At 36.8% G+C, this 21,828-nt stretch overlaps 1 protein-coding gene across 1 annotated transcript in view; it reads right to left on the reverse strand.

Moving 5' to 3' along the window:
- Positions 1-21,828, reverse strand: part of MRC1 (mannose receptor C-type 1) — a 38,917-nt gene that overhangs the window by 1,728 nt on the left and 15,361 nt on the right. The window contains exons 11-29 of the mRNA XM_053466547.1: positions 21,288-21,436; positions 20,211-20,410; positions 19,712-19,839; positions 19,523-19,610; positions 18,965-19,109; positions 15,703-15,744; positions 14,970-15,133; positions 14,166-14,233; positions 13,680-13,780; positions 13,155-13,297; positions 12,444-12,558; positions 10,417-10,583; positions 6,408-6,510; positions 3,504-3,736; positions 2,262-2,427; positions 1,719-1,868; positions 1,509-1,625; positions 679-846; positions 376-408 (exon numbers count right to left, since the gene is read on the reverse strand). Of these exons, the coding sequence (XP_053322522.1) occupies positions 376-408; positions 679-846; positions 1,509-1,625; positions 1,719-1,868; positions 2,262-2,427; positions 3,504-3,736; positions 6,408-6,510; positions 10,417-10,583; positions 12,444-12,558; positions 13,155-13,297; positions 13,680-13,780; positions 14,166-14,233; positions 14,970-15,133; positions 15,703-15,744; positions 18,965-19,109; positions 19,523-19,610; positions 19,712-19,839; positions 20,211-20,410; positions 21,288-21,436 (2,480 nt within the window). The remainder of the gene's footprint in view (positions 1-375; positions 409-678; positions 847-1,508; positions 1,626-1,718; positions 1,869-2,261; positions 2,428-3,503; positions 3,737-6,407; positions 6,511-10,416; positions 10,584-12,443; positions 12,559-13,154; positions 13,298-13,679; positions 13,781-14,165; positions 14,234-14,969; positions 15,134-15,702; positions 15,745-18,964; positions 19,110-19,522; positions 19,611-19,711; positions 19,840-20,210; positions 20,411-21,287; positions 21,437-21,828) is intronic.

A 21,828-nucleotide genomic window follows, 5' to 3' on the forward strand; every position in this document is an offset into this window, starting at 1 on the left:
TAAATGGAAAATTATATTATAGTTTATTTCTATAGCGCCAACAATTTATGCAGTGCTTCGTACAACACAAACATTCAATGACAACTCTATTACAAAACTAGAACTGACAGATTTAGACAAACTGATACATTAGGTAGAGAGGGCCTTGCTCTCGTGCTATTTTTTTGTCCTATTTTTATAGTTTTATTTTTTATAGATTTATACACTGTCATATTGCCCATTTCTGTACAATGGTTATATAATGTGAAAACAGCCCACAGTCATTGCTAAATTTCTTAGGAAAAATATTTAAAAATGTTTAAAAAATACCTCCAGTCAAGTTCTTCATTAAATATATGAATCATATAGTTTTTTGTTAGTGAAAAACTACTGTACCTTTTTCCTCAGTCTTTTCCGTAGGCTCAGGCACTATAAATAAAATACAAAAATAATAAATACAGAACTTCGTTTTTCACATTATTGAAAGCTTACAGGTCAGGTGTGTAGACCTTTTTCAATCTATAATATGTCAAATACAAATGTAAATGAGTTCCATTGGTACATGGTTAGTAAGTATTTGTACTAATTAATCCTGGCATACGTATTGGTTAAAATGGGAAATACTGGTCAAATAAAGTTTTTATTCTAATATGATATCTAATTTTTCATATAAAATATTCTGTAAACACAATCACTTACACTTTGGTCTTTTACAGATATACCCTCTGTATGCGGAACAGTAAAGATTATTCCAGGTTCCCTTTGTCGAGTACATTTCAACACACTCCTCAGAAGAATGGTCAGATGGTTCACCGTCATTCCAGTTGACGTAGTCAACTGGAGCGTTGTCTAACCAAAGCCATTGCTCTAAAATAAACAAACAAATAAGTAAACAAGAAAACGTAATTCTAAACTAATGACTTTACACTAAACAGCTGTGAATAATAAATAGCATAGGAACTTCCTATCTTGTAAAGGTTACATTATTTAATGCATCATAACCATTGGTAGTCCTACTATATAAGCAGATTAAGCAGCTGCTTAGGGATCACAATGGACTAAGTGGCCCTCACTGGTAGATTGGAAAACACTTATAGATAAGTGACACGGACTATTTAAATTAAATTATGTAATGTATTTTTATTAAATATGTTTGTGGTCATAAATATTGAGTTGGGGGTGCACAGAAAATGGCAGGAAATGGCCAAATAGCAGAGTACATGAATTAATTAAAAGCTCAACAGAGTCTTCCAGAAGAAAACTAAGACATCAAAAATGTCTTGTAAAGTAAACTTTGTTTTGTAAGGTAAACTAAAGTAAACTTTGTCTTGTAAAGTAAACTAAAGTAAACTAAATTGTAAAGCTCTGGTGGGTGAAGCTATGGCTTCACAAATATTATACAAACGTTATTACCATTATATTTATATGCAGCTGTAAAGTTAAGGTTATCCTAGACAACACGATTGCCCAATTTACTCTGTGTATTCTTCTATCTGCTAAATCTGATTAACTGTGTTGGTTTCCCCTACCTTCTACGTTTTTGAACATTCCAATCCAAAAAGTATCAACCCTGTCCGACAGTTGTTCGATGTGGTACCATAAAAAGGCAGATTCAGTGGCATCGTCGACTGAAACTAATGAGCTGCCTATAAAACATGAGATTTTCATATTAATTACATGTTTCAAAAAAGTAAAAGCATAAATCTATGAAGTAAATGTAAGGTTTGCTAAAAATTTACCTTTTTGAAGACAGTCAAGGGAGGCTTGAGCCCAGTTTCTCGTGTATGACGATTCAAAAAGGTAACAAGAACCTCGAAAAGGAACCCATGGTTTGTCTTTTGCATCTGGGCATCTTCCAGGTTGTTGTGGTGGGTCAGTAGGTGCAATAACTATAAATAGTTACCAAGCAAGTGAAAATCTTCATACGCATTCTTTTTATTAAATAACAATCCAAAAGTAAGCAGGCATGTATAGAATTAAATGAATGTATAAAATTAAATGAAAGGTGGTGTTGTAGAAACAATAAGTGCTCAATATATAAGGTAAAACTAGACATCCATTTTTGTCCATGACATAGAGACGACATAAAAGAATACTGTCCCTAACCAGACAAAACTATACACGTAATATACTTAAGGGAATGTTCTGTCTGAGACAGGTAAAACGTGCTATTATGTGTAAGAACACCTTAGATATGCAGTATATGCGGACCTGACACTAATGGAGGATTTAATATTGTATTTGTACATCAATATACTGTATATGAAATATAAGAATCATACCGTTAGAACGTTTGCAGATTGAGAAATAATTCTCATTACAAGAGGATGTTTTCCACTGGCCATTAACATCCACATAGACACAGGCTGCTTTCATCTTGGGTTCACCTGCAGCCCACTTAGTATATCGTAGTCTCCAATTATCAATCCACTTGTACTGTTTATTTGTCTAAAAAATGAATGACACAGGTACGGTTCATTATATTAGTTTTATTGACGAGTGCTACTGCAGAACATAACTACCGTATTTCCCCATGTATAAGACGCACCTTAATTTTTGGGCCCAAAGTTTTAAAAAAAAATATTACATAAAGTTATTGAACTGGCTGCCTGGGTATGATAAGAGTGTGATTGATGTTAGCTGCTATCAATTGTTAGCAATCACACTCCTATCATGCTCAGACAGCCAGTAAATGCACATCACTTTCAGCCTCCCTGTGCCCCCTCCCTGTGCCCCCTACGCACGGATCCATGCTATTACACGCACACATATGTTCACTCATTTACCCCCCCCACTCTTACCTGGACTGCAGATCTTCTGCTGGCGCTCGCAAACTTCCATGGGGGCTACTGTTTCCCTCTGCGTTGCTCGAACAGGAACAGGAATGGAGCGGAGTCATGTGATGTGAAGTACATTCACGTGACTCCACTGGGCTCCTGTGTCGCCGCAACGGATCAAGAGACGCTGCTGAGCAACACAGAGGTAAGCAGCAGGTCCCCTTTCCGGTAAAAAAAAATGTTAAAAAATCTACCACCACTGTAAAAGACGCACCCGAGTTTTAAGGCCCCAAATTTTTATACATGGGGAAATACGGTAATTATAACCAGTCATATTCTAATGAACCATGTGAAAATAAAGTTTTATTTAAAACTAGTTAAATAGTAACCAGTTTTTTCATCTGTGATATGTAAATAGCTAAATATTTTCTTTTTACGTTTGATACCTTTCTTGTAAATATATGTAGGTTCTTAGATCAACTTGATAAACCTGTTAATGTGTTAATGATATGCAAATAAAGAGTGTTAACTATTAACTTATTATTTCATCAAGTATGTATTTTTTTATTTAAGAAGATATTCTGCTACTACAACACCTGGTTGGATTAATTTTCCCAGAAGGATGTTAAAGATACATGGATGATACTCCTTTAAAGAGCAATTTTGCAACCTCTAAAAGGTAGACCTGTATGTTAAATATTGCAAATCTATTTGCGTCATTTGGCAAGACGTGAGCGTTATACATACCATGTTACTGTTAAGACCAATCCAAAAAGGCTCGTGGTATCTAACGGTACGAGCCTTCAAAAAAGACTGGTCATATTCATCTAAGATGCTGACAAGCTCTGAATCATCTGCTTTGCACAATCGACGGGCTTCATCCCATTTCATTTTGGCTGTAACAATCTTATAGCTGTTATTCCCATATGTAAAAAAGTTAGAAGTTGGAACCGACGTCGGCATTATAGGAAGTGCAGGATCTTTAGAAGAAATGAAAACAAAAACATTATTAAGCTTATTCCCATTAATAGATACCAGACGCGGGTTTAATTTTATTAAGGGGAAATCATGGATTAAGCTAATCACATATTTTATAGCTGATTACATTTCTGCATTATGCAACAACATAGTTGAATCATGTTTGCCAATAAATCCCATAAGGGAGAATATTCAAGGCCGTCTTTTTTGTTGTGTGCATACTGAAAATCAGCTATAAAATTCATATATCTAAAATGATGTCATGATATAATAGGCTTATGCACATTTAAACAGATGTTGAAAATAAATGGTCCACATCTAGTATGCTGCGGCTTTGGTCCACAAAGATTCGGATATCCTCATGACCTCCTAAAGTCAGATTTTCCTGTGGTTTGTGGGACCGTTGGCGTATTTCTAATGTTATAGGGCAGGGCAGGACCCTTACTTCCATTGGGCAAGAGGGGCTGCTGCCACGGGTGTCACAACATAAACAGCACACCTGGGCCACCTGGTGGGAAAGCTTCTAGGACCTCCTTCTGCTTTCAGAAGCTTACATGATGTCAACACAGGGTGGGACCTTTGGTTTTAGGTACAGCTCTGGCAATCAGCTGTTATTAGGAATTCCTGCTGGTATAATGGCTGCAGAAACTTTGTACTTATTTGGGAAAAAGTGTTGTGTTATCTTAGATTTATTTTTTGACAACATAGAGCACTGAAATAGTCCTTGGGGCTCCATGCCTTTATTTCTTTATACCACATAACACAAAAACCCAAGAACAGTGGCGGAACTACCGGGGTCGCAGGGGTCGCGACTGAAATTTCCCGGTGGGCCCGCAGATTCGGCCGGCGGAGCGGGATTGGGAGCCGCCTCCAGCGCCAGGGGCGGGCTGGGCAGGGGGACAATTGCCCCCCAGGCTCCCCGAAATCTAATCTAAGCGGCCGCTTATTAAATTTTAAAAATGTATTAAAGCAGCGCCGGCCGGCGGCATCAGCACCCAGCGGCCGTGTGCGATGGCCGCCTAGTGATGGGAGCAGCGTGAGGGGTGAAAGCTCCGCACCCTCGCACGGAACTTTCACCCCTCACGCTGCTCCCATCACTCTGCGGCCATCAGATTGCTGGGAATGTAATCTGAACGGCCGATGCGTGCTGATGCCGCCGGCCCGTTCTGCTTTAATACTTTTTTTTTTTTAACTTTATATGGCAAGCCGATCCAGCTTGCCATATTACATAAAAAAAAGTGTTAAAGTAGCTCCGGCCGGCGGCATCAGCACGCATCGGCCGTTTAGATTACATTCCCAGCAATCTGATGGCCGCAGAGTGATGGGAGCAGCGTGAAGGGTGAAAGCTCCGCCCCCTCGCTGGAGCACCGGATGTCGTGTCAGTGACATCCTGTCAGGATAGAGAAGAGAACAGTGTGCAGCTACCAGAGGACGGAAGTGAAGAGAAGTAGAAGGTGAGTAAAGTAATGTATTTTTTGTACAAACTGTATAATATTTTTTTGTATTTGTTAAAACAAAAAAATCGGCATGTGTGTGTATGTAAGTGTGTCCCCCTATATGCCACTCTGCCTCCAGAAATGCCTTATACCCCCCTATATGCCACTCTGTCCCATGATATGCCTTTTAACCCCCTATATGCCAGAGTGGCATATAGGGGTATAAGGCATTTCTGGATGCAGAGTGACATATAGGGGGTCAAAAGGCATATCTGAAAGCAGAGTGGCATATAGGGGATTAAAAGGCATATCATGGGGCAGAGTGGCATATAGGAGGGTATAAAGCATATCGGGGAGGCAGAGTGGCATATAGGGGGGCATAAGGCTTTTCTGGAGGCAGAGTGCCCCATGATATGCCTTTTAACCCCCTTTATGCCACTCTGTCTCCAGATATGCCTTTTAACACCTATATACCACTCTGCCTCTATAAATGCCTTTTAACCCCTATATACCACTCTGTCTCTATAAATGCCTTTTAACCCCCTATATGCCACTCTGCCTGCAGAAATGCCTTATACCCCCTTATATGCCACTCTGTCCCATTATATGCCTTTTAACCAGAGTGGCGTATAGGGGTATAAGGCATTTCTGGAGGCAGAGAGGCATATAGGGGGTTAAAAAGCATATCAGGGGGCAGAGTGGCAAGCCTGGGGCAGATGTGCATAACTCGGGGGGGTCAGGTTGGCGAATAAAAGGAAATAAAAAAAAAAATGTAGATAGAAGGGGGTAGGGATAGGGTAGATAGCCTGAGAAGGGGGGAGAGGGGGTAGATGGTGTGAGAGGAGGGTAGATTGGGTTGGGGGGGCCCTTAACAGATTCTCGCACCGGGGCCCTGAGGCTTCTAGTTACGCCCCTGCCCAAGAAGAGTGTTATGTGAAACCCAGAACCACAATACTACCAGCTGTAAGTAAGCCTGCTAACATCTTAAGGCGTTCTATTTTATAATAAATCACTGCCTAAAACAGGTTTAGTACACCTTGCCATACTGAAGAAACCTGGTCATTTGCTATCACAGGACTATTATAGTTAAAGGCAGCTCATCTAGAAGGTTCAGAGGGACTGCCTAACTAGTATATTATGAAAACAGCAATCATTTAATTAAAGACTTAAAGAAAGCTACATAATCTCTATAACCGACAGGGATTATACTACACATACTGCGCGAGACGGAACGTACTTTTGTTTTTTTGACAAATGTATCCTTTCTTCAGTGTACATTCTTCCTCTGTCCACATTCCTGCATCCAAAATATTTCCCCGCTTCATAGCCACACAATCGGTCTATAAGAAAAGACAATCATAATAATGTTAAATAATATAGTGACACCCTTTACTGGGTCTGAACCGAGAGCATTTAAAGTGCTCTTTTGGGGAAAGGAATTTATGAAAGAGACATCTACCGAGAGGGTGGTAGAAAACATATATATATATCATACAAACATCCATGGGATAGACATACAGCTATCCTGAATCCCAGACAAGACTAAGGACTGAATAAGGTCTGAGTCTCTAGATGAAAAATGGTCAAATATTTAAAATGTGAAGCTTGTGGGTCCTGTGTGGAGACAAAGATCTGAGGTTTGTGGAAGGAAGGGTTCACTTTACTCTGTGTTTGGGCTCCCTAATCACATTAAATATTACAAGGGCCAACCTTGACATGGGAGGCTAAGTTGGCGCTCCATAATTCATTTAATCAGTGGGGTGACACTCAAGATTATACATTATACATGGGTAGTCAAGCTCTTCGAGGATCAATGGGACATCCCTTCATAGTACATACGAGACTATGAGCTAAAATTCTCATATAAACTGCTGCTTTAATGAACAAATGCTATACTTCTGTCTCATTGGATACACATTGTGACAAATGAAACCATTTTTACATGTATGTGTCTGTTGGTGGGTGTATATATGGTTTCATGTCCCTACACTTATTTAAATGCTGTTTTTAATAACCAGTAGACATTTCCCAATCCTTTTCCTATATGTGATTAATTTATTCTTTCCAGCCGGTATTAAATAATTTTATATATTTGTTTATAGGCTAATAGGAATATTTCAACGGATAGATCTTCTACGCTCACGATAGAACCATGGCCTTTGTGGCAAAACAAATTCACCCGGACCCGAAGTTGTGTTAACAAAAGGAATAAACTGGCAAAAAATAATATCGCTGCTGTTCTAAATGGGAAATCTCAATACTGGAATGGTGCTTTAAAATGCTGTTCCATTTAGACATTAAAACATTGTTTTTGCTAACATGTTAAGCAAATAAACTTTAACGTTTCATTTTATTGTTGTCTGTTAAGTTTAAAGAAGGCAATACCTTACACGATGAAAGTATTATTTCTGGGAAGGGGTTTGGCACCTAGTAGTATTAGGCGTGACTTTTCACATGCTTCCTTTAGCTATAAGTGTATTAAATTCGACAGAGTAGGTGGAATAGCATTTAATGAACTACATCAATCAATATAAGAATCCAAAAGTATAACATACTGTCACACTGTACTGAAAAAATATAAATATAATAAATAATTCAACACATATAGTACAAAAAATGTATAGCACAGCCTCCGCTTCTAACATTTGCTCTCTGTTGAGTAAGTCATCACAAGGTAAATACATATAGTATCCACAACTGATCCTAATGATCCATGTTCCTGTTTGTACTAAAAATTTGTAGTATGAATAGTAGGAAAAAAAAACAGTTTTTCTCCGTCATTGGATAACATTGCAACAAAATACAAAACTGCCATGCAGGTTCAATAACAACTTTCAAGTGTCTATGTGGCATTTATAGTTTTGGGGGCAGTAAAAGAGAGAGGAGATGTGATAGAAGCATTTAAAAAAAGAATCTCACAAAGTGCATGAGTGTAGTATATGTCAAGAGGTCATAGGCTAAAGCTAGAGGGTCAGAGGCTTAGATTTAATGTAAAGAAGTTTTACATTGCGGAGAGGGTGGTAGATAAATGTGAAAGCCTTCCAGCGGAATTGGTTGAGGTCTACATGCTAGCTGAACACTGATGTTTTGCTAGTATATACGCCATTGATTGCTGCTACTCATATTGATGTCAATGGGAACTTGACTCACACCGACTTAAACGGGACTGCTATTCAGCATGTGTAGGACTAGGAAGCATGCTTCCTCCTTATATTTTCCGGTTTCAATAAAGGCAGTCAGAGGAGTTAAAGAAGAGAAAAGTTTCATTTTCTAAAAAAAAAATAACTGGTCTACGTGTAGTAAAATTCATTGGTATCCATGCATTAAATTAAAATATCAGGGTTAGACTGTTCCACTCCCGAACATAGGAAAGGACCAGAGACAAAATAAAGTTTGAGGTTCTTACAAGAAAAAAGGGACAGGGATTTTGAAAATGGACGGAATTAGGTAAAATAGGTAAAAGTTGACTTGTGGGACCATGGGCATGGATAGGGAAGGCAAACATTAAGCTTGCCCTCTTTTTGTCACCTGCAGTAACCATAATATTCTGGCACCGCTTTATGGAGAATTGTGTCCGATGTAAATGGGAGAAGACCTGGGTACGTTGATGTGGATGATAGCGCTAGTAGAAGTATACATTTTACCAGTTTACTATAAAAATGTCCATTTTTACCAGGTGGTTTCCCAGTGCGTGTATATATATATATAACATACCAACATATTCAGTATATGTGTGTCCCTATACCTCTTTGACTGGATTCAAACTCCTTGACATCCGGGTATTCTCAGATTGTACTACTATTCTATGGAATGTCAAACTTTTGCATTTTCTAGGTGTCCCGCTACAATAATTGCCATTTGTCTTCCCAATGAAACCCAGCATACGGGGATGGGCAGAACAGAGAGATAATGCAGAAGCAAGAGGTTTATGTGGCAGTTAATTGTCTTTGTTAATAAAAAGATTCCTCTGACTGATTGATGCATACAATCTTTATTTTAAACTTGTTGACAAATGTAACATTTGTATTAATAATATATAGTTTAGTTGCACCACTCCGGTATCTGATTTCTCTTTTCTTAAATAATGCTTGTGTTCTTATATTTTTCCAGATTTGTTTGAGAAGAATTATGCTAACCCAATCGCTGGATATCATTACATCAAAAGATGACATCTGCCATTCAGCAAATAAATCGTAAATACCCTGAAATTTTAATTGTAAGAAAATAATTAAAATAGGTCTATGAGAGTTACATGTTAATAGCATACCGTTACGTTAATTACATTTAGTGGGATTAAAATAGCCAATATAATTACAGGAAAAAATGAAGCTCAGCGAAAGCTACATGTCACATTAAACTATATAACTTGACATCATTGTGATATTGATTTGGGCAGTTCGGCTGTTTTAGAGTTGAGGTTAATATCACATATGCATTATCACCAATATGGTAAAATCTACCCCAGTTTCCATCAAATAACCAGGCATGGGTTAACTCCTTTTTCTCTATGCGTGGATCACATTTTGCCATTAAACAGATGGGGAGGGGGCTCTGCAGATATCTACTGGTGGTCTGCATTTCACAGCAACCATTAGGATGGTCACCTAATAGGTGAAATAGAAATGGAAATAGGTTGGTGGGGTTGCTTTAACCAGAGTGGAGTAATTGGTAGAACATTTGCAGTAGTGTTATCTTCTAGGGTAATTGGAAATTAATATTTGCAAATGTTCATAGAGGAACCTTCGCCTTCTGATTTCTCACCATGTGGTTTTGTAGATGTGAAAACATAGAATTTAACAGCAGATAAGAACCATTTGGCTCATGTGGTCTGCCAATTTTTCCTTATGTAGAGAATCAGACCCTAATCAGTCATTGTTCTTGTCTTAGATTCAGGTTGGCTTTATGTTTGATTCATAGCTCTACAGATTTCTGTTTAGGAGGAGAAAGTTTTATGTGATTAAAGCCTAAAATGCCAGATCTGCTAAGGCTTATTTGCATGACATGCTAGAGAGCTCACACTGCGTTGTCAAAGAGGGACAGCACCTTTAATTATGCTATATGCAGGGAAGGTATTTCTTGATATATATAACATGTCTTAAAGTTGCTGTAAAAGTAAAAAGGTGGGTAGACTCAAAAATCATCTCAAAGCTGCGAAAAAGTGAATTTAAACTAAATTTAATTCAATAATCAAAATATAATATGTTGTAATTATATTAGAATATTTTAATAAATTATGTACAACTTACATCATCATTGTGGGCATATATATGGCTTCCTGACGGATGACCCTTGGCCCAGTTCACATAATGAACTCCAGTTTGATCAGTCCAGAGGAATTTGTGCTCTGAATTTACATCATTCATTCCAATCCATAGATCATACTTTGATGTTTTTGAATGATAAGTGAGAACAGCTAGAATGAAGATTTTATAAGTTAAAAAGGATACTTTGTTACGTGCTGTCATTAAGTATTCCTATAAGTTACGTCTGTATGATCACACCTGTCCTAACGGTAGTCCCTCTTCATCATATAAAGGAAAATGGCAGTGCCATTGTTTTGTTGGCAAATGTAATATAAAACTGTATGGCAGGTCTGTGTGTACACTATGGAAAACCACATATAGGGTTTAACACCAAAATACACAATCACGAGATATTGCTGTGCCTGCAGATTGCTGGGAAGTAGTATGAGAGCATGTCCATTCTGAACCTCTAAATACAAATTCTATTTGGTCTTTATCAGACTAAGTTGACTGTGGCAATGCTCCATACTTTACAAAACTTGATTCGGTCTCTTTATCTGCTGCTGGTTTCAGTATAAAATAAGTGAATTGTCAATTTGTTATTATCTTCTACTTTCAAACATTGAAGGGGGTGATTTGGTGTTTGAGGAACCTTTTCGGTCCCATCATAAGGCAGGACCAAGCTCTGAAAAAGCTGGCACTGGAGTAAAAATCTACTAGAAACTTTCAATAGTGAGAATGTTTCACAACTATTTTATCCTCTATTCTCCAGAGATCTATAGGAAGCATTGTTTTTTAGGGGGTCTTCTCTACAGACACTTAAAAAAAACTTTCCCATAACATAACATGAATCCCGTAATTCATCATGACATGATAACATATAGGCAAATTCATTTTAAAATTAGAAATAGTAGAATACACATTTCTACATTTCTTTTGGGAACTTCATTTCATAAGCTGAGCTTAAAGCGAGTAAAGGGACACTCCAGCCATCACATGGACTTTAAGCTGCATTGTAGCTGCATGGTCCCTTTAAATTTATATGTGAGCCATTTTGCAAATGCATTCCAGCTTGAAGCGGCCAATCAGTAGCAGGAAAATCAATTCCGATTAAATTAATGGGAGTGCTTTCTAAGTAAACCATTTAATACATCTTATTTGGGTTTTTTAAGCAATACGCACTTTCTGTTTTCCCTGTTTATTACTTGATGTACACCTTTAGCATTTGCTTATATGGCAGCTCCACCAGCACTTCCACATGTACACACATGCACACTCCAAGTGCCATTAGGAATAGAATGGCTAGCGCACGGCTACCATAAAAAAATGGGTGTTGGGGCATGGGTGAAAATTAAGCAGAAACAGGAATGTTATGGTTGAAATGTCCATAGCATATACATTCACATAACAGGAAAGGGTTGGGTACAATTTAGAGCCTCCTCTATCAGTTGATACCACACAAATAGCACTGTAAGTACACACCTGATGTAACGTATAAATTCAGACCACTTAGCCACTTTCAGAACTGCCTGTCTTTATTGAGATTTTCATGAGTGCCTATTATCTACTGCTGATCTAAAGTGAACTTTCAACAGGGACAACTCTGAGCTTCCAGCGGTGGTTCTCAGCATTCTCAGGCCATTATCTATCCTCCAGTCACACTATCACCAGTGTAGACGTTTCACACCTACCGTGCAACAAGGGGAAAAGCTCAACCCGCCTTTCACTGTTCAGATGTCTCCTGAATGCTAATTGTGAATATTACACATAGATACATTCTAGGTGACAGCACCATTGTATTGTTGTTGTTTTGTTTTGTTTTCTTAGGGTTAGCTATTTACAATCCTTTAACCCCTTAATGACAAAGCCCGTATATGTACAGGCTCAAAATGCATTGTTTTCAGTGGGTTTAGGGACCGCCCATTGTCGTTAAGGGGTTAAGCAACTATTAATCATTATGCTGTAACTTTGTATTGTAAATGCTTGATTTCTAGTGATCAGATTAAGTGGCTAAAACTGATGACACTTACCTTGTAAAAGTTCATCTTCTATACTAACCAAATTTCCCTCAAATTGTATGCACATTGTCCGTGCCTCATGCCAGTCTTTTAGTTCCGCCTCCTCATCGCCAAAAAATTTGTAGCACTATAAAAGACCATAGTCAAAGTATTATAGTTAGCAATAAAATAAAAACCCACTGTATTGTAATAAAACAGTACACAATTACAAAAAAACAACAAAAAAACACATAAAGCTGCGTAACACATGGAAGCTCCACGTGGCTATTTGGGTATATATCCCACCCACATCCGTGACTGACCCCTCTCATCCCCGTCTCTTGTCATCAACCAACACAAGTGTCCTGATTTGGACATCTTAAATATTGGGGTGTATGGTGATCTGTTGTTAGGGATGGGAGTTTTTAGGTGCTTGTTGCCACGGTGACCTTTTAAGGCCACAGTGGACTCAGCTCCCCAATCTTGTCCTGGGGCCACACTCACGTGGGGATATGTAGCCCTTTTTGTTACTCTATAGGTAAAGCCACAGATATTCTAGGTCCCCTAAAGTCTTCAAGGGGAGGCAGGAACCAAAAGGCTAGCTCTTAATGTCTTAATGAGGCTCACCTGGGAGGTTTTTATTTACTTTGAGGAGTGGGCTTCTCCTTGGTGGTCCAGTTATATGGGCAGAGGTGGCGCTATTGTATAAATATATATTTAAAAAAAAATATTAACATAGTTTACCCGTTTTCTAAATGAAAGCCAGTCGGATGGGCATCCGCCAGGTGGTGCAGGTGCTGTTGGTGCAAATGTTGCATTGATGGAGCTGTTTTTCCTTTCACAGATGTATGGATTTGGGTAACCACAGTTTATATCATTCCAGTTCCCTGCAAGGAAATTGTATTGTTATACAAGGCATAAGTTATGGGACTTTACTGAGATGGTGGTAGGTAAGGGTAAATATAAACAAATGGCTTTCCTGAATCTGAGATAAAACCATAGACTGATTCATGTTTACAGCAGGAATAATGGGCACATCAGATGGGCCAAATGGGTCTTATCTGCTGTCACTTTCTAGGTTTCAACATTAGATTAATTTATACTTTAAGAAATACAACTTACAACGTGTGTACTCAACAAAACAGACTTTTAAACAATGCTTACGTGCCTTCATTTGTCACTACTTTATGAACTCTTAAAACTGTCTATGCTTCACACCTACTAAATATTCAGTTATTCTATCACTACCCATATCAACATAGCACATACCCAGATTTTTATACATGACAACACAGTTCTCATCGTTATTTGCAAAGTTGGGCTCATAGATATCCCATGATGTAAAATCTATGGGGGAACCATCCATCCATCTAGAAAAAGAGTAAAGCAAATGTTAATATTATATATCATATAAATATGTGTGTTTAAAATGCATGCCATTTAAAAAAAAGTATGATGCTCGTTGTCATGATATTATATTGCTGGACTAGAATAGTACAAAACACTTTTTAGATGTTTTAAAAACATAACATTTCAAAAGGGAAGTTGGAATGGGGATAATGGGGCAGCCCTGGCACTTTTAGGCTGGCAGCTGCCTAATGACTTAATGACTTAATAATGAAGGCTGGATATGTAGTCCGCACTCAGTTTTTTTTGCTCACGTAGCGTATGGCCAGGCATTTCCAGCTGGTGACCTCACACTCTAGCACCCGATCTACCCCTGGAGTGGCAGATCAGATAAATGTGTGCACCTACCTAAATTCTCTATCCAGCCCTAATTTCAAACCAATGAAGTAGTGATCAAACTTCCCATGCTGTACAATCTGAATAAAAAGAAAAGTATGACACATTCAGATATTAAAAGCATAATTAATGTGTTCAAGTATTCAAGTTAATCGGAGTAGTATTATGCCCCATAAAGTGGTGCATATCGCCCTTTTCTGAAGAGTTACCCCCATTTACAACGTGACAAACCATTATCTACATAACACAATAATGTACATTAAGATGTGCTTGAATAGAATCTATAAATGTTAACTATCACCCATGTTTACCCCTCCTCTCTCCATTCATTTACAACTTTAGATAAGTTATTTGCCTGCTGTATATATATATTTTAAAATATATAGTATATATACTACCCTCATAACATGGTAAGATTTTATCTTTTGAAATAGAACAAAGAAGGCACATACAGTATATCTATATCTGCTTTTACTTTCATTTAAAAAATACATTTTCTTATATTTAAAATTCTAAGTGTGGCCCCAGGACAAGATTGGGGAGCTGAGTCCACTCTTGTCTTAAAAGGTCACCGTGGCAACAAGCACCTAAAAAATCCTATCCCTAACCACAGATCTAACTACACCCCTAACACCATACACCCCAATATTTAAGATGTCCAAATCAGGACACTTGTGTTGGTTGATGACAAGAGACGGGGAGGAGAGGGGTCAGTCATGGATGTGGGTGGGATACCCAAGTCTTGGTCACATAACAATCAGTTGTTGAGCAAATCCAATGCCCTGTTTCAAGTAATACATTTTGTTTATGTCTTACGTATTTCCAAAGGAACATTTTTTCTGTTTCACCGTTGATAACGACAAGGTCACCAAAATTGTTTTTACAAAATTCCCGTGCTTTATCCATTGGAACCTCATCTTTGCTTATGTAATATTGTGTGTCCTTGGAAACTATCCATCCATCGTGGGTGATCTCAAATGCTGGAATATATCAAGGTACATAACAATAATAATAGCAATAATAATGACAATAACAATAATAATAATCAAAACAGAAGAGAAATTGAAATGCAATGTATTACTGCAAAAAAAAACCTTTCTTTCTTAATGTAGTTCTAATTATTTACATTCAGAATTTGTCTACTACTAAGAATTGTATTTACACCTCTAACTCTCCAGTGCCGGCCCAAGACAAACTAGGTGGCTCCATTACCCCAATATTAGTAACCAACAGGACGCTAGGTAAATAATTTATCTGTCCTCTAGACACCTTAGGGTCCACCCTACCCCAATACCTTAAAACGCCTGTATTGCTAAGCCATGTATTGCTAAGGAAAAAAAATATGGTGGACAATGTATACATTATAAAAATGAACCGCATCATTGACTTTCTGGGAATCTCCTAAAGTGTTCTAGAGCCGTGCCTGAAAATAATGCTTATTTATAACCTTTATCTCAAACTAGTAGATTGTATAATAATGGTTAAAAAGGAATATTATCTGTTGATGCATGTCCTTTATATACGGATAATTAATGAATATGATACATGCCTGGAAAAGAAGAATCTGTTGGCTCTGGTCTTAACACAGCACCTAAAATGAAAATAATTTCAAAAATAAGATTAATATCACATATATCAATATGTAAAGTAAATATATATATATATATATACACAAAATACAGTTAAACATACAACACAGTTTTCCTAAAAATTTCCTTATTTTTCAAAGATAAGCAAACTTTGTTGAAAATAATTTGAAATTGATCAGAAATACGGCGCAGATAGTGTTAATGTTGTAAATGACTATTGTAGCTGGAAACGGCTCATTTTTAATGGAATATCTTCATAGGTGTACGGACGCTCATCACTCCTGTGTTCCAAATCTAAGTCTAAGTGTAAAAGGCTGTTTGATCATTAGAAAACCATTTTACAATTATGCTACAGCTAGAAATGTTCTTGTTTTTCATGAAAACTGCCTTTGAATGGTAATGTGTGTGTGTGTGTATATATATATATATATATATATATATATATATATAGAAAGAAAGAGGACATAATATTTTATGGTAGGTAACATAGTGTAAATACGCATACATAGCCTGTAATATTAACCAGCATGTGCTTTAAGGGGTGGGGCCTATGAAGGAGAAGGTGGGTTGTGGGTGGGGCTAATGTGCCCCATCCATTTAAATGGAGTGTGGCATCATCATAATGACATGGAGCAATGTCAACATCCTTCATTATCATGTTTGATGCTGTAGTAGCCTCGCCTGTACAGTACACAGACACATTTGTCTTTTTTTAAAATGTCTTATTCCTGCCTGGGCCAGACTGTGTTGAGAATAAGAGTCAGAAAAATTCCATCTTGCCCTCAACTGCGGACGCCCATGGTTTTAACTAAAATCATTCAATTAAAGAGGAATGTTGTTCCTTAAGACCCATTACTTAAGCCTTCATCAGGAATTAGGAATTCCCAGAAAGTAAGCATTCCGTCAAGTTGTGTAGTGAGTAGCAGGGAGAACTTTGTAATTTCAGCAATGGTTAAGGCATCCCAGTGTACACACAAATGAGCAAACTAGGAGGGAGCAGGAGAAGGGAGATCTCAGCCATAGGAGGCAAGACCAGGGACATTTGATATGCCTTGCCAATCCAGGCATCATTGTGCATCATATGGGCAAAAGCTGAACGTTCTTTTACTGTAATACTTCTGATGATGGCTTACACAGTATCGAGAGAAGAAGAAAATCTGTAGCTGATAGAATCTCCAGTTTAAGAAATCTTTCTATATATATATATATATATATATATATATATATATATATATATACTGTTTATAGGGTTCACTATATTCTTCTATATAGATCCAGTGAGATCCACACCATTCCTTTAAAAAATAATAGACGCTTTTATCTCGTTCTTTGCAATCCATCTGTCAGTGTTATGTTTATTAACTGTTGTGACCTTTTCAACTTTTGTTACAGCCTCTATAATTTTAGAGATAGGCATCTATACTTTCTTTCTTACATAATTGAAATGCCTTGTTTTTTTACATTCATTTCCAGTCTGAATCTACTTATTTTAGATTAATATCCAATATATTTATATATATTTGCTTATTTAAAGGAGAAGTTCCATGGAAAAAATATTTTCGCATATTTGCATGAAATATGTATAAACTATAGTGGGTTTACATATGGTTTATTTGATTTTGTCCCAATAAAAGTCCTTTAGCTGCAGACTTGGAGGCTGCCATTGTTGACAGTCATGCAATATTTCCCTGCTTAGACACCCCGCTGAACAATGCTAACAAATCCTGCTTATCTAATGAAATACTTTTCTTCATAGACGTTCAACAGTCAAAGTGTCAATCTGGGTTCTTGCGACTGAGCATTTCTATTGTTTACTACAAGAAGCAGATTATGGAAAGATAACAGAGCTAGAATATATACATGCACTGGTTATGAAGAATAGTTGAATTTGTGGAAAAAATGGCATATCAGAGGTGATATGATAGCATTAGAGAAATAGTGAGCAAGTGTTTTTGTGTCGAAAATAACTATATACTTGTATGTGTGTGTAAGCATGACTGTGTAAGTGTAAGTGTGTGTTATCATGAAAATGCACATCTACGTGTGTGTAAAAGGGAGGGGATGTTTGTTTGCGTGAATGTGTGTGTCTGTGTGTGAAAGTATGTGTGTTAGCAGGCATGTTTGTGTTATCATGAGCTAGTAAATGTGTGTTAGTGTGAGAGTGAATATGTTTGTAAGGGTGAGTGTGTAAGCTTGTTTGTTTGTTAGGGGGGGCAAAAAGCCCATGTCGCCACTTGACTTTACCCCATGGGTACTAGCCTTCCCCTGGCTTCAATTCAACTACTATAGTTACTATTTTACTAATGACTAATATACAGCTGCACGCAAACATCATACTATAAGAAAACAGCTCAATATTCTGGTAACACATTTTAAATTCAATACTGGTGATATAAAAATATGGTGGGAGTTTGTCTTTAAGGAACATGGATGTTTTGTTGATATTTGTTTAAGTACATTTTTATTTAGGTTATTGGAAAAAAAATGTTTTAAAATATATGCCTACAATAAAATAACAGGCCAAATATATTTTTGCATTTTTGATTATAACAATTTTTGATTGGAACAATTTTGGTTATTGTTGTTATTATTATATACATGTATGTGACAGACACATATATACTGTATGTCTCACATAAGAAATGCATCTGCTCATATGCCAAAATAATTTGTAAAAAAATGCACTGCTTGGGTAGAGAAAAAATTGTACCTCCTCAAAATATTTCCCAATCATTAAACGTGTCACATTATTTGACCTATGCAAAAAAAAAAAAACCTGGCACTTAAAAAGTTTTTTGTAATAAGCAATTTTGTTGCTACAACTCTATTGTAGCAACTTTATTTTAACCCCTTAAGGACAATGGGAGGTCCCAAAATCCATTGAAAACAATGCATTTTGAGCCCGTACATGTACGGGCTTTGTCATTAAGGGGTTAAAGAAATCATTTGTACACATTCCACTAGAGGTCAGTATTAATCAAAACAATATACATTATTGACTAGACAATTCCATTTGGTTCATTTTTACATCAATTAACAAACAAAATCATGAGCTACAGGAAACAAAAATGAATTTTATGCTGAAAGCTGTGACCTCAACAGATGCCCTTAAGCCTGAGAAGATGGAATGTACAGGCTATTGTAGTGTTTTAGATTTACACAACTCATCTTAAATTGTAATAATATTATTTATTATAATTAGTATGATCGATAAAACAGTACCTTTTCTCAGCTTACAAATCCAGTCTTGCGGAGTGGCACAATGTCGATCATTCCACGTAAAGCTGTGATCAGCGTTTATTTCCCCACAAAGCTCTACCTCTTGGTAATTGTTGGGTTCACCATATGCCCAGTTTTCATAGGACATCTAGAAACAAAGACATATGCATTAGGTTATGGGGTATATTTTCATAAGACTACCCTAAGTAAATATAAAGCTAGATTTCATTAAGTTGCAACTCCCTGAAAAAAATTGTCATCTGTAGAAAAGCTCTGTGGAAGTAAAGAGATGAAGGCTGGGACAGACTCTAGTTAAAATATTCTTTAGTCTACAAATATTCTACATCACGCAAACCTACATACACAAAAAAGTAATGTGTATTCTTTAAAGTGCCCAATTAATATGTTTTTACAGTAGAACTATCTGTGGTAGTAAATGGACAGTTTTAGAACAATTTAACAATAAACAAATTGCAATTATCATTAATTTGAAACATCCTGCTGGCTAGGCGTTAAGATTAGTATACTCAAAAATTGTAACGCAAAATCGAATTTACTTACTGGTGTATTATCTGACCATGTAAAGCCTTCATTAGGATTTGTGTTTTGGAGTCCTATCCAGAAAACTTGATGGTAATACCCATTTTGCCTGGGAATATATAAGAAAGAGATGTTGAAACAAAAGAAATTGTGAACCCATTTAAAAACCCCAACATAATGAAAGTAAAATGAACGAACGATTTGACTTACCGAAGGATTGACCACACTGCACTTTGTTCTTCTCTGTTATGAATGCTCAATAAATCTCCTCCAAGGGCTATACAAAAATCTCTCGCTTCAAACCATGACTTCTTTTTTCCCATTTCTCTGGTATAAGACTGATAAAATAAATACATGATATATTTCTTAGTTCTCTAACCTGCCACTTGCTTAATGATAGAAATATTACTGTTTATTCACATTCCGAAGCCTCCTATGATTTGTAGGACTAGTACGTTCTTGACGTTAGTCATAATCCAACGCTTTTAAGATGATTTTTAATCATACATTGTATATCTGAAGACCCAATAACCAATAAAACTATTCTAAGTATAATGTTTGCTGCCATAACTGTTCACACAAACTGCATTCCACCAAGAAAGAATGGATTGAACGAAGGTGGCATTAAGAGTGAAGTGTCTGTACGGCGGAAAGAGAAAGCAGAACTTCCTAACCGGTGAAATAGTATAAAAAATACTTTATCACTCACTTTGTAACATGAGCTTGTACTGGGTGATGTATTCCACCCATCCGGGCATTTTGGTTCAGGGGTAGTGGTTGGGATTGGAGGTGGCGTTACTCCTGCTGCCCACTGCTTGCAAACATACTTAGCTTTTTCCGAGCAGTTTATGATATCCCACAATCCACCTTTAATTCCAGTTCTCATTACAACGCATCCCTGTTTTCTTCCTGTGAAAGTGATATTTAAAAAAAAAAAACAGTATGAAAGCATACACATATAGGGAGTGTGGACTGAAATACATAATTACATACGGCAGCTTATATGTTAGCAGTTCTAAGTCACAGCAGTCCTGTCTGGAGTCCTGATGAGTCCACACATCAATCAGATACTGTTCTGGAGGTTTGCCTACAACCATGGACAGTTCTATTTTTAAGGCGCTGAGCTAAATTCAATGTAACTCTATGTAAATTGGAGAAATTCACTTAATTTAGAGATCTCAATTTAAACAATAATAAAACTCAACTCAATTCAAAATCCAAACACAAAACCACTGTTGACAAAGCAGGTGCAAAACAGAATGCAAAATAAGAGGGTGAAACTCTTAACACATTAAAATGCTACCTTTTTATTTTTTATAACAAAGACCATGTATGTATTTTAACCCCATATTCCACATTTGTATGTAGTAATAAGTCCTGAAATAATGGTTGCAACAACCACTAAGGCAGCATATATAGTCCTTCTGAATACATTGCTGGTTCCTGGTGCAAGGGACCAACTTGAAAATGAGACAATCACGCAGGAACCGGCCAATAAATAGAACCGGCCAAAATACCAAAGAACAGAATTCATTATTGTCAAGTATTCTCTATTTTTAATATATTATTCATACTAAATGTTGGGATACACATATAAAAATGTATCTAACAAAAACCCTATCGTCCATGAAAAAAACTAAATATGTGTGGGTACACTAAACATGATTGAACAGACATATGGTACAAATGGCAAAAACGCTCCAGTCATACTAAACACAATTGGTCATAACGGGATTAAAACATTCTGCTTTTATTGTTTGTTTTTTTAAAGAATGGTTTACCATACCTGGCATCATGGCATCCCAGTGCGTAAACATAACCTTTTCACCATTGGACCAGATGAAATTCCCTCTTTGCTCCATGTCGGATAGGCCAGTCCAAAAGTATTTTTCTGGCCTAAGTCCAAGTAGACTTGTTAAATACGCCTGTTCATACCTGTAAAAGCAAAGTCAGCTTCAATTACTTATCAGTGTTACACGGTTCAGAGCACCAAACAAATGTGTAAATATATATACTAATAATTGTTGTTATACAAAAATGAAAAATGATGTAACAATTATTTTTAATTCTATATCATTATAATTATAATTAATCTTTATTAATTAAGTGATAAAGACAAATTATATAAACCCACAAAAGCATGCAAAGTGCTTGAATCTATAGGATAACAATGTTTCACAAGCTCTCAGAATTATCATTATTATTATTGTTATTATTACCATTTATTTGTATAGCACCAACAAATGACATAGTGGTTTGGTACAGAACATAAGAAGGAAAGGACAAAATTAGACAAACATATTTAGACTAAAGCATGAGGTTAAGTG

Source organism: Spea bombifrons, chromosome 5, assembly GCF_027358695.1.
Source record: "Spea bombifrons isolate aSpeBom1 chromosome 5, aSpeBom1.2.pri, whole genome shotgun sequence".
Classification (NCBI taxonomy): domain Eukaryota; kingdom Metazoa; phylum Chordata; class Amphibia; order Anura; family Pelobatidae; genus Spea; species Spea bombifrons.